Source organism: Dendrobates tinctorius, unplaced genomic scaffold, assembly GCF_039654945.1.
Source record: "Dendrobates tinctorius isolate UK_male_01 unplaced genomic scaffold, ASM3965494v1 ptg000007l, whole genome shotgun sequence".
NCBI classification, from domain to species: Eukaryota; Metazoa; Chordata; class Amphibia; order Anura; family Dendrobatidae; genus Dendrobates; species Dendrobates tinctorius.
In genome coordinates, this window is record NW_027361675.1 from 40,660,334 (window position 1) to 40,673,695 (window position 13,362).

At 42.3% G+C, this 13,362-nt stretch overlaps 1 protein-coding gene across 3 annotated transcripts in view; it reads left to right on the plus strand.

The window, feature by feature from the left end:
- POR (cytochrome p450 oxidoreductase) overlaps positions 1 to 13,362 on the plus strand; it is a 77,815-nt gene that overhangs the window by 39,434 nt on the left and 25,019 nt on the right. For 2 of the 3 annotated variants that reach the window (XM_073573822.1, XM_073573826.1), the window contains exons 3-4: positions 9,280 to 9,328; positions 12,019 to 12,147. In XM_073573822.1, coding sequence (XP_073429923.1) covers positions 9,280 to 9,328; positions 12,019 to 12,147 — 178 coding nt within the window. Of the gene's footprint in view, positions 1 to 8,314; positions 8,511 to 9,279; positions 9,329 to 12,018; positions 12,148 to 13,362 lie in introns of those variants that run through there. The other variant, XM_073573827.1, reaches the window with a different exon arrangement.

A 13,362-nucleotide genomic window follows, 5' to 3' on the forward strand; every position in this document is an offset into this window, starting at 1 on the left:
GCCATTTATTCCATGGCGCTTTACATGTGAGGAGGGGTATACATAATACATACAAGTACAGTAATCTTAAACAATACAAGACACGACTGGTACAGGATGAGAGAGGACCCTGCCTGCGAGGGCTCACAATCTACAACGGGATGGGTGAGGATACAGTAGACGAGAGTAGAGCTGGTCGTGCAGCGGTTTGGTGGATCGGTGGTTACTGCAAGTTGTAGGCTTGTCGGAATGAAACCCCAGAGTGTGTTGTGCCTCCAGAATACTAGGTGCTGAGAAGCTGTGTAAAGAGTTTTGTGAGCCACCCGCAGTTCGGGCGGGAGTGTACTCACTGTACCCCTTTTTCCCTCTAGGACCTGCGGGTTTTTGAGGACCTGCAGTGATGTCACGATCACATGAGCAGCAATGTGATCTATACCTGGACCTGTGGTTCAGACTATGTGATGTCTTGGGAGAGAAAGTACTCCCACGTAGCTCAAAGGAGAAGCGGAGGACATTGCCTGGTGTCTGCAGGTTGAGACCTGCAGAGGAAAGGACTCTGTTACACTTTTTTTTTTTTTTTTTTTTTTCCAATAAGCCAGAAAGGCTCTGTTGTGTTTTGTGAACCCTGCCTTGGTTTATGCTGACCCCAATAAACCAGAAGGTGCTTCACCATCAAAGTGTTCCTGTGTATACCTGAGGAAACAGCTAAGTCTTCAACCCCTTAAACGTGGTGTTTCAAATGCGGGCTGCGTTCCAGGAACACTCATAAAGACTGAGGACAACTGCATGTCCTGAGTTAAATTCGCCATCCAGCACAAGACGTCCGGTAGCATGGAGGACCTGCTGAAACACCTGGTCCAGTCGCAGCAGCACGAGACCAACATACTGTTGCTGCAGCAGATTCAGCAGAGCCATCAGGAACAGCGGCAGCAGATGCAGCTTCTGGCGACCGCCATCCAGGGCAGGACAAGCGCACCAAACCCAAGTCCGGCTGATGACTCCCACGTCCGGAAGGCGGTAAGACGAGCCTTACAAAAATGACCCCGGGGGATGATGTTCAGGCCTTTTTGACTGTGTTTGAGCGGGTAGCAGAGCGTGAGAGGCTACCACCATAACACTGAGCAGAGGTGCTGGCCCCCTATTTAACTGGTGAACCCGAAAAAGCACACTACAGCTTAGCCCTCCAGGATGCCAAAGAGCAAATTAAAAACTGATTCTGGCACGCCTGGGAGTGAAAATGTCTGTAAGGGCTCGGCGAGTCTGCCGCTGGCCGTATGTTGGTGACAAACCCCCACGCTCCCAGATGTTTGTTTTGTTGCACCTGGTTCAAAAGTGGCTGCAGCCAGAGACTTCCACTCCAGCCCAAACGGTTGAGCGTGTGGTGATGGACAGGTTCGTCCACTCCCTCCCCAGGTCAATACAGACCTGAGTTGCCCAGGGCGACCCCCAGAATGCAGATGTCTTGGTCGGACTGGTTGAGAGATACCAGGTGGTGGAGAAATCCCTCGGGGAAACCAGATGTTGCCACTTCCCCGTACTGGGATACCCAAAAGGGGGGCTAGACACCCAACTGAGAGGCATCTCAACCCTGCTGAGGGGTCACCTAAGCCTGCCATGAAGGATGTGGTCTGTTGGCGGTGTCACAATCCTGGACACGTTGCCGCCTGGTGTCGCACTGATTATTACTTGACACACAGTTTCACTGCACAAATGTGCATTTTTGGCTATTGTCGTCACTAGTTCTCCACGTCCCTTTTACAGAATATGCCAGATCCTCACCTACCACCTGGTTGGTGGTCCATCAATTCTTCCCCACTGCATTCTCCATTTGCTTCAGTAGAAAGGTGACTTCACATACATGCAGCCACTTTTTCATTCAAATATATGGAGTATGTGTTAACAGGAAATTTGTGAAGATGTGTCAGCTAATATTTTGCATGTAGCTGTAGAGTGGGCCTCCAGATTCAATATTACTGATGGACCCTATGCCCTCCGATCTGACACAAGACAGCAGTAGATGAAACTGGTGCATAATTCTTTAGTAATAGGTTCGCTCATGTTTGTGGTTTTTAACAATTGGATTCGCACCACTGTCTCGAAACAGTAACTTAAGGTAGTTAATACAAGCATGTATTTTTTTTCATCCCTTCCTGCAATTGTTTACCAGCGTCTTTCGCCTGTTGGTAATCCTTATGAGGCTCTAAGATGTTTACGGTTGCTCATTAGTAGAAGTCGTTAGTCTTCCTGATATTATTAGCATCCTCGGGGGCTCTTGATAGGTTGTTACGCTCAGATTTTTGAGAACACTGCCTATGACGCATAATGTTGGTCAATTTCCTTACTGTAGTTCTTCTACGCTTGTCTCCAATATACACTCTGCAGAGCATAGGCCACTTACAACATGTTTTTGCTAATGTTATAGTGTAAAGTCTGACAATGCCGACTGTAGAACCATGTTCATTTAAAATCTATACCAAGAATCCAAGTGCGGGTGATATTTTTAGCTTTGGGTCAATTGCCAACCACATGGATCTGTCTTCGGTGCCAATTGATGATGGGAAATGCCTGGAGGTCATTGTTGCGCAAAAGTATTTACAGATGCCAACAAGTCTCCCGTGAGCCACTTGCGAACCTCTGCCATTAATTGGCTAAGATTGTATTAGAGAATATTCTTATGTCGTATCAAAAACTGATCCCGAAACATGGATGTGTATCCGGCTGCCTGACTATGGACCATGATGCACGCATCGTCCACAGGTCTCCTGGCCTCGTGTGTGCCTATGTGGTTGTCAAGTGCCAGTCAGGATATCTGATCTGTGCAACGTAGGCTTTACTCAGATTAGTGAGTCCAGTGCACACAGTGTCGTTTAGACATGTGCGAACCTGTCGAGTTTTTCTGGAAGATGACATGTCGGGACATGCTGGCGTCTTTTGGCCACTTTTTGCAATGTTTTTGGTGGCCAGCTCCCCCCCCCCCCCCCCCCCCCTCTCCGATTTTTTTTTTTTTTTTTTTTGATAGAATAGCGAGTGGCCTCCAACCACTGTGTTCTGTCTTTTGAGCTTCCTTTAATCGCTTGAGTTTCCCAAGGAGGTTAAGAGAAGCCCAAAAGTCTGAGCCTTTGCCCAGCAAGTTGTTTTCACATTGAACTGCGCATGTTTTCTTTTTAGCTTTTACTTAGCTTTTTTTTTTTTTTTTTGGTGGGATACGGAGCATAGCTGCTTTGAGGACATTATGTGCACATGCCATTAGAGTGCCAAACTTGTAGATCTCTTGACATGCCTGTTTTAATAAATACTTGCATTCCTCATTAACTAGCCTTTCTGGAGAATGTGTCGCTCATTTCAATTATTCCTATTAGAAATGTATTAAAACATCTACAACTGGGTGTCGTCAAAGGGGTGTGTCCTTGGGGCGGATACAGCCAGGACTAATTGGTCTGATCCAGATCTGTAGAGACACACCCCCTACTGGCAACACCCAGTTGTCAATGTATACTTATGTAGAAAAAATAAGAGGAACCAGACCGCTTACAAACATTGGAAAAGCTGCTCCCGAATAGTTGCTTTACGTGGAATACAAGTAATTACTAACCAGGCGTTATTTGATACGATGGTCATTCCAGTCAGTCCTGTACATTAGTCAGTGTGCATAGTTCTCTGCCAGGCTAATGCGTCTCGGCACAATGCTGCCTTGCAATAACGTAGAATGGCAAACCTGGAAGCTAGCCTGCTAGTTTTGGCTGTGTTCTCTTCTTCCAGCTAATCTTGCTAGCTGCCATTGTTTGTACCTGCATCTCTGGTGTTTCTGGCCTGTAGAGGCACTTGTATTACAGAGACATGTCCTCAGATCTGGCGTGTTGGCTTTCCTGCTGAGCACAACCGCTTAAGATGTTTGTGTAAGGGATTCCTTCTGGGTGAGGAGGCCTGGTGGGGAAGGTTCAGATGTGAACTTCTGAGCAGAATGGGATAAATGGCTCACAAAAGGCAGCTCATGTTACAGGATGTGGGAATGCTAATGCTGCTTTACAAAGCTTTCACATGCAGTTTTCAGTGCGGCCTTAACAGTCCCTCACCTCATGAAATCGTCCGATAATCCAGATCATTACGCAACGTCTTTGCGTTTCTTTCACATTACATTTATTTTTGTGGGAGGTACAATAGTGAATGAAGGCGGAAAACTGATCACGGCGAGATTAGTACTGATTCAGGTGGCAGATTGGTACATTACTATGGGAAAATTTTATTTTGACACCTGGACCATTAAATAATAGGTATTGCTAATCTTTCTCCTTGTACTAGATGGATTTTATTACGCAGCCATCCATGTAAAATGTTTAGGTCATGTTCAAATTGGTCTGGTGTTGGTAGTAGTCACCTGCTAGGTGGTTAGTTCCCTATGGTATCCTTTTTAGGGAAATAGGGCTTCTTTCACATTGCTTTCTAAGTGTATGTTTGCAGTGTGTTCCTGCATTATATGTTTCCGTAAAGCCTCATTCATTACATATAGTCCTACAGCTTTTGTTTGGCCTCCATTGGGCTGCTGGGCATCCACACTGAAATGACGTAGTATGAGAACCCACACACTCAGATTATGGTAAGAAGGGGCCACAAGTGCTCAGATGAGTGTTATTCTCCATGGAGACCGACTCAATAGAAGGCACTTCTGCTCTTTTATTTTTCAAAACATGAGGGTCTCAGAATTATGTCACAACTTTTTTTTTTTTATTGCACTGTGTAAATTGGCACAGAGGGAGATCTGCTATATAGCTTTAGATTTAAAGCCAGGAGAAGCAAAAGAGCATGCAATAATTTAGATATAAAAATATCAAAATTCTTTATTAAATCACAGTGTTACAACATAGATAATAATGAGGTGCTCATAAAAAGTGTGGGCAATAAATCCCAAGAATCATCTCCCAAACCTCCCCAAGATGGAAAACCCGGTAAGTAGCAAAATGGGAATATAGCACATGTCTTGTCACATATAGAAGTACCATTACAACATCCAGGAACTAAATCACTAAAGCTCAGTGGCTAAGTACAATTCCAGTGCTGCCTGCTAAAGGGGTATGGTGAAATTCTACCATAAAGTGCCCACAGAAGATTGCAGGAGACCGATGTGGCGACTTACCAGGGAGGAGAGGAAGAGGAGCGCCCAGCTGTGGAACCCCCGACGCGCGTTTCGCAACGTCCCCCCGCCGCTTTGTCAAGGAGGAGATAGCTCAGGATGTCCCAATAGGGCCTTAAAATAGCCCTTGACCCCGGTCATGTGACCGATATCCACCAATGGCATCGGCACTTGTGGCGCATGTGCCATGACATCTGCAGGTCCTTCACAACGGAAAGGCGTCTAACACAGTGCGCACGCGCTGGGAAACACGGGGCAGAGCGCACCGTGCACACAGACGCCGAGCAGCGTGGAGCCACAGATGGCAAGGCGATGCGCACGGCCTTAAAGCAGTGGATCAAAGTAGCATCAACATAGAGCCAAAGATCTAAGCTACGGGCCAGGGCAAAATGTATATTAGCTCTCTGAGGTCATATATGGATGTGCATAAAAAGACCACCTTAATGGGAGTAATGCAAATATGTAAATTAACCCTTCTAACATCATGTGGAACAATGCATGGATGGAAAAACCGCCTCAGTAGAGAATATCTTTAGATTTGTATTCAAAACTTATTTGGCGGTAAGAGAAATGTGCACTTGGAGAACCTGTAACAACAAGGTCAAGTGGTCAATTTTTGCTGCTTTCCTGAGTATTTTATTAGTATTGTGTGTGTGTGTGTGTGTGTGTGTATATATTATAATGTATGTCTTTTTATTTTGTACTAATTTTTATATGGCCTTTACCAAGGAGGTGTTACTCTTGGGATTCTCTGGTGGTGTGCCTAGGTTGCTCTCCATTATGTCCTTGTAGGCACCACCCCCTTAGTAAATACCATAAAGATTAGCATTAAAAAGGGCCATTTGGAGGGTTTAAACAAAGAGTACCCATTGTTTTAATTTCATAAATCAATCGCGCACACATGAAAATAAGCAATTTTGTTATACATCTTCTAGAAATCAGCTTCTTTCCCACCTCGACTTCTCTTATTCTCAATACAGATTTTCCCATTACTAAGAGAGGTGACACGTTGGTGCTTTTAAAATTCTACGGCGAGGAGGGAGATGATGGGGGCAGACAGACGTTCTGCGGCAAGTAATAAGTAATCCTGAAACAGTTACAGTTCCGCATAGAATTTTAGAGTGGAAGAAAGAAGCCAATTTCTCTAATAAGATATATTGCAAAATTTCATATTTTCATGTCTACTATTGATATATGGGGAAAAAAAATAATGCTGACTATTCTTTAAAAAAAAAAAAAAAAAACTTGGGGGCAACAGGAAAAAAAGCAAAAACTGTCTACTTTTGACCTGGCAAGAGGTCCTATTTAAAATAAGGAAGAACCCCAGATTACAGTCCATAAGTTCTTTTGTTTTTAATCTTGGCAGCAAAAAGGTTGACGTATAGGGGTAGAATCTCTATAAGGCATGTGTCTTGTAAGGATATTAGTCATATACGGGTAAGTATATAAATAGTGACATTGTATTTAGACCCCTTTCATGTAGCCGAGTTTGATTAGTGTTGTGGATCAGTATTTTTAAGCCCAAACTAGGAATGTTTCCAAAACAAGGATATAACATGCAAATCTTTCCATTATTCTTTAGCTTTTGATTTTTGGATCTGCTCCTTTTGTTGTTTTGCAAATACTGGCGCTAAATACTGACACATAAAGTGGCATAAAGCAGGGAAATCCTCTTCTAAATGAAAGCCTCTGACAACATCCCATCTCTTTTTGACACAAAGCTTCTAAAGCGATGTCAATACTCTACTCGATTACAAGCATCTTCTAACCTGTACTTGGTCTGGAGGATATTCTGTGCGACCAAATGCGGTACTTTGTTAGATTGTAACATACGGCCTGTTTCACACTTCAGTTTTTTGTGTCAGTTAAAATCCACCAAAAAGGCGGAAAGCGGATCCGTTCCTAACTGATGTGAACGGATGTCACCGGATCCGTTTTTTTTTTTTTTTTGACAGATCCGCCGAATGAAGATTATTAAAGGAACCGCTGCCCGGGAAGGAGAGAGAGGATTTTTTTTCTCTGTCCGCCAGAAATTATTTCAGGGTTAAATTTGCTCCTGACTTCATTCCTCCGGGCATGCGCTCTAAAAAAATGCGGATCCTGCAGTACAAAAAACGTTACATGGTCCGTCCAGGCATCTCGGCGGACGCAAAAAAATTGACGGATCCGCAAAAAACGGATCCAACGGATGGCCATCCGTCAAGATCTGCCGGTAATGCAAGTCAATGGGGGGAAAAAAAAACGGATCCGCCAAAAAATATGGCGGATCCGTTTTTTGCAAAAACGGCGGATTTTGACTGATGGTCAAAAACGGAAGTGTGAAACAGGCCTACCCAGTTGACTAAGGCTTAAAACAGCCACCCATGTACCGACCGCAGTTTCCTAGCCATATATGAGCTTGTTAGAAGATCCATGGTCCGTTTTGGGTATTGTGGTCCATACATGTGTATTTCCATCCGAACAGTGAGCGCCTGTGAGCTACCATTCTGTCTAACGCCTTCCAAATATTTATAAATCAAATAATCTACAGAGTAAAAAACAATATAGCCTTTTCTTGCTTGTGGAAATGTATGAAAAGTTGGAAGATGTAGAGGCTCCTCAATTCCCAGAGTCTCTCCCAATCACCACCAGACCTTGAGTACTTTCTCTCCTCAAGTTTTTGAACTCTAATGTCCATTTTCCCAAATATTTTATGTATTCAGTATCCTTTAAAAAAAGCTGAACTGCTATGGGTCTGTGGAATGACACTCTCGGTTTTTCTTTGAAGGCTTTCCTCTAGAAATTGTTATAACTTCTATGGAAGTCACTACTTTAGCGCTCCTCTAGTTGTTCCAGCCAGTCCTAATGTTAGCGTGTAAAGTCGGAAAATAGTGTATAAGAAGAGGATCCCGTTTGTGATACAAAACAGTTTCCTGGGAAACCAGATGGTGGCGGAAGGAAGGGGAGTGTGGGTTTTCTTGTTCCACACAGATAAAGAGCGAGAAAAGGAAGAAAGGAGGAGGGGTGAAGAGAGCTGAGAAGCAGTGGTTCTTGGGATCTTTCATTCTCCCTTCCCATTCTTTTTTCATTCTTGCCAGATGTGAGGGATTCTTTTGCATTTCCTTTTTTTTTTTCCCCCCCTCCTCTGTTTCTTTTGTGCCGCCAGAGTAGCTTTTAAGAAGTATTTCTCTGGAGGGGAGCCCTCGGAAATCAAGTAAATGGCAGTAACAACATTCACTTCTTGTAATCCTAATCGGTTATAATTTTTCCGGACCAAGCTGAGAATGAAGCAACGTCTGCATTGTGTACCGGCATCTGGGAGTTTAATGCCTTTAATCTAGCCTGTCCGGAGAAGGACACTAAGAAACACTCTAAGGATGGGATGTTTCAGCTCTGTCCCACAAGAGGATGTCATTGTATTGGGGTGAGTGCGGCGTGTTAGTGAGTGTGCAGAGAAGGCATTGATACGACGGAGAAAGTTGGAGTGAAACAGGTTTTCTTGGTTTTGTTTCCATTTGAACTTTCTGCTCGTGAGAACTTCAGGCTCATGTTTCCTCTCTTTGGCATTTGAGCTCTGACATGCTCAGTCACCTCACTCCCCTTTTATGTAAGGTTTTACTTTTATAACTGATCGGTTCATTGCATCTGCAACTTTTGAAAAAGTTTTACAACGTATTCCTAAAAGATCTATAGGAAAATGGCGTATGAGTCTGATGTATCCAGTTCAGCCTGTATTTCAATTAGGTGAAGACTAAAACACAGGAACTGTGATTACAATTGTGCAACATTCCTTGGGTTTCGAGATCAATAAAGGCTGTGCAAGATATGTTCCTCGTCTTGTTCACACTTGCCATATTTTTGTTTCTCCTCTCAATATCTTTGTTTCTGCTCTAAGAATTGATACACCAAGAATTTCAAAAGTGGCAGAACTTGTCTTTCCCAATGAATGTAAGGAAATCATAGTAATAGTACACGTATTTAGGTGATTCCATATTAACCACATGTCAATGCATTGTGTAGGCCAGGTTTATTACCATATAAACACTGTCTGTTGCCACAAATGCCTGTAATGGCCAAATTCTTGCAGTTTTAGAACCCTGCCAGGGTTTGGGGCTCTGTCCAGTGTTAAAAGGTAGCAGGTACTAAAAAAAAGAGGCTTGATGGTGAACATTCCTATTTTTTATTATTTGCAGAACATCGAGTTCCCGAGAAAGTAGCTTTGTGGAAAAGATGAAGAAGACGGTAAGTGATCTAGAACTCTTTTAATGTGGACTTTTCATGTTAACATAAGCCATCTTCTTTTAGCGAAGAGTGGTTTAACCACAAACTGTTTGAGAAGTTCAACCGCAGGTTGTTATCCGGTACCAAAAGTGGTCAAGCAAAAAGGAGACCTAAGGCTGTGTGCCCACGTTGCGTTTTTAAGCGTTTCCACAGCGCTTTTAGACGCGCGTTTCTGCCGCGGAAACGCTTAAGAAAAGCATCCCATGTTATCATAATTGAATCCGCACATGTTGTGTTAATGTTCATTAATTTTGCGGAAACGCGTGCGTTTCCGCATACATACAATTGTATTGCAAAAACGCATGCTAAAACGCTTAACAAAAGCGCATCATAAAACGCATGCGTTTTCCCGGGAAGAGGGTGTGCGTTTCCGCTCAGGAATATTCTGCATCAAAAAAGCAATGTGGGCACATAACTTTTAGGCTATTTCTTTGGAATTTCCAATTACGATACTTTTGAATCCAGTCCTCACTTTGGATGAAAAAGAAAAGTCTGAATATTCAGGTCATCATAAACCACAACAGATATCAATACACTTTTAGCCAGAAAAGTAGGAGACCTTTACTTATGAGTATAATTTAGACTATAAATAACAAAAGAATGACTGGCACATCCAAGCTAGTGTGAATAGATGCCTACTAGGAGCAGCAACCTCCATATACAATTCCTAGGTGGCCAAATTATGTGCAAAGTATCTAATTTTTTTTCCTAATATTCAGAAGCTGTATTGCTATTCATATTTCATATTTTTCACATTGACCTGCTTTAGCATGATGGAGTGCAACTTTTTTTTGTATAAAATTTAGACTATATCCAAGTATTGGGAGTGGGTGAAGAAGTGAGGAGAACATGCAGATGGCCCTAAATGTAGGTGGTATGCAATATAAATGCTAGATGTGCGATATTTAGTGATCATGGATGCAGATATTCACCAGACCCTGTTTATAATCCCACTGAGAATCGCTGAAGTCAGCAGCTTCTCAGCCAGATAGCTTCTTTTAGACATTAGTACTTAGCTGTCAGCTGAATGGTAAGTGGCGATAAGATAGACCAAGAAGTCACTTTTTACAGGGATGATGCCATCAAAAAAAGTTTTCTTCCAATAATTGAATAAAATGTAAAGTATTAATGTGTGGTGGGTGTGTTTTTTTTTTTTTTTTTTTTTTTTTTTTTTTAATATTTTTGTTTTTAATTAAGTAAAATATGAAAACTAATTTAAAGATTTGATGGTCCTACTTTTAACCCCTTAACCCCCGGGTAATTTTCAGGTTTTGCGTTTTCATTTTTTGCTCCCTTTCTTCCCAGAGCCATAACTTTTTTTTTTTTTTTTCTGTCTATATGGCCATGCGAGGGCTTGTTTTTTGCCGTACAAGTTGTAAATTTGAATGTCCCCCTTGGTTTTACCATATCGTGTACTTGGATTTTTATTCCCCATTTTCAAGTGTGGTGAAATAGCAAAAACAAGTGCAATTCCACAGTTGTGGGTTTTTTTTTTTTTTTTTAAACCATGTTGACTAACTGCTAAAACTGACCTGCCATTATGATTCTCCAGGTCCTTAAGAGTTCGTAGATGCCAAATATGGTGAAAAAAAAAAATCCAAAATTTGTTTGAAGAAAAAAAAAAAGCAATTTTCCAAGACCTGTAGCGTCTCCATTTTTCATGATCTGGGGCTTCTTGAGGGCTTATTTTGCGTTTAACTAGTTAACAGCCGCGGATGGGTCTGAGTTGGAGTCCATTTTAGGTGACAGTCATTGGTATAAAAGTATGGACCTTGACCTCAAAATAAAAATAACAAATTCTCTCAAGATCAGACTATTTCACTGGAGTAAATTTGTTATTCCCAATTTGGCAGTTAATGAGCTGATTATGAAAAGTCAGAGTGGGGGAAAAATTGGATGTTTGAATATCCTAAAAATGCCATAGAGAACACCATACAAGGAGCAGGCTCTGTTGAGTATGCAATGAATGTAGTGACTTACGGTATGTTTTACATATGGTGATTGAAGTAACATCTGGCCACATTATTTTTTTGGTCAATAAAAGCATACACCATTTTCTACAGAAAAGTGGCTTTTTTCCCCTAAATCGTGAGTGTGTGTGAATGTGAATCCAGACTAAAGGTACTGTCACACTTAGCGATGTACCAGCGATCCCGACCAGCGATATGACGCGGTCAGGATCGCTGGTACATCGCTAAGTGGTCGCTAGTGAGCTGCCACATAGGCAGATCTCACTAGCGACATCGCTGGGGACGGGGATCGCTACTTACCTGTCACACCAGGCGATCCTGCGTCCTCCCGCCCGGCTCCACGCGTCGCTCGTCCTCACAGCAGGAAGCGCCACAGGAAGCTGACGACGAGAAACAGTCCTGAACGTTCTCGCGCGATCAGCGATAAGCAGCGGGGGAGCCGGTCGCTGGTAAGTATCAGACACAGAGATATCGCTAGCAATATCGCTATAACGTCACTAGTTATAGCGATATTGCTAGCGATATCTCTTAGTGTGACATGCCCTTAACAATTGGAAAAAGTAACACATTTCCTATTCGTGGATCAATAAGATAAAACTTGTGGGTTTGGTGTAGAAAAGCTTGGATAATGTTTTTGTTTCATTATCTGATCCCATATATAATTTTTTTTTTTTTTTTTAGGGCAAAAATATAGTAGTATTCTATGGATCTCAGACAGGAACTGGAGAAGAGTTTGCTAATCGACTGGCTAAGGATGCTCATCGCTATGGTATGCGTGGCATGGCGGCTGACCCGGAAGAATTTGAAATGGTGTGTAGTTTTCACATCCTTTAGGGCTTACATTGCTGCAAATTTATGGCCTATCAAAATTGTCATAGGGTGTCTATAAAGGAAAAGAACTGTATGTTAAACAGCCCATTATTCTACTATATGGAACAACAGGGTTCATGTCTCTTACTGTGTAAACTTTCTAGTAGCGGAGTACAAAGGATTCCTTTTAAAGCTCTACATTAGCGCCATGGTAAAGAGTTTGCTCATGCTGTGTCGATTATACTACCACAATTTATAATGGAACTGAAAAAAAGCAGCCAAATAGCAAGATTTCAGGAAAATGGAAACCACAATGTTAGTGAATATAGTGACGTACATATGTTTGCGCCCACAACCGGCAGGTGCTTCATAATGCATATCAAATCCTTGTAGAGCCTTCTAACTATGTTGTCACGTCCTTCTGGCATGGAACTGTATTTCGTATAAACCTGTAGAACATTGATCTACACATCATTCACGTCGGCATTTTTTGGTACACTTTGGCATAGTTGTGGACAAACTAGAATGGACCCATTTAGAGTAGATTTTTTCTTTTTAATTAAGCTATCAGTTATGATGGAAACCCTAAGCAAAATGCTGGCCATACTCCTTGGATAGTTGTTGGCTAAACATCTATCTTTCCCATAACCCCATACACGTGGACACTTGGCCGACCATGTACGAGTTCTCAATTGAAGAGGGGATAAGCTACTACCATCTTCCATAGAATGAACGGGTGGGGCTGGTAAAATGTGATTGCTCTGTCCTGATCTCCTGTGACATCTGCCTTTAGGAGAGAGTGGGGAGGCCTGAATACACATTAGGTGGTCGACACGTTCGGATGATCTACATTTAATGTATATGGACAACTTTTATTTTCATTCTCCCTCAGTTATCAGTCATGTTCACCAGGAAGATGCAATGGTTCACATGGGATTGTTATTTTACTTATTTTTGAAGAGGACCTGTCATCAGGACAAAGTGTTTTGCTCCTCTTCCACTGCTCTTCTGAGTATTATGTTTTTTTTGTAAAAAGTACAAAGCGGAGAACTTATGGGAGCAGCAGAAATAAATTATGAGCAAGGACTGGCTACTTTTGACCCGATTGTCAGATTCTCTTTAGTTTTGATTGTACTTTCAATTTACTAAGAGGCTAGTGAGGAAATGTATGAGCAATGATGGGTTTGGTCTTGCTGAACAATAGAGTGCATAGAC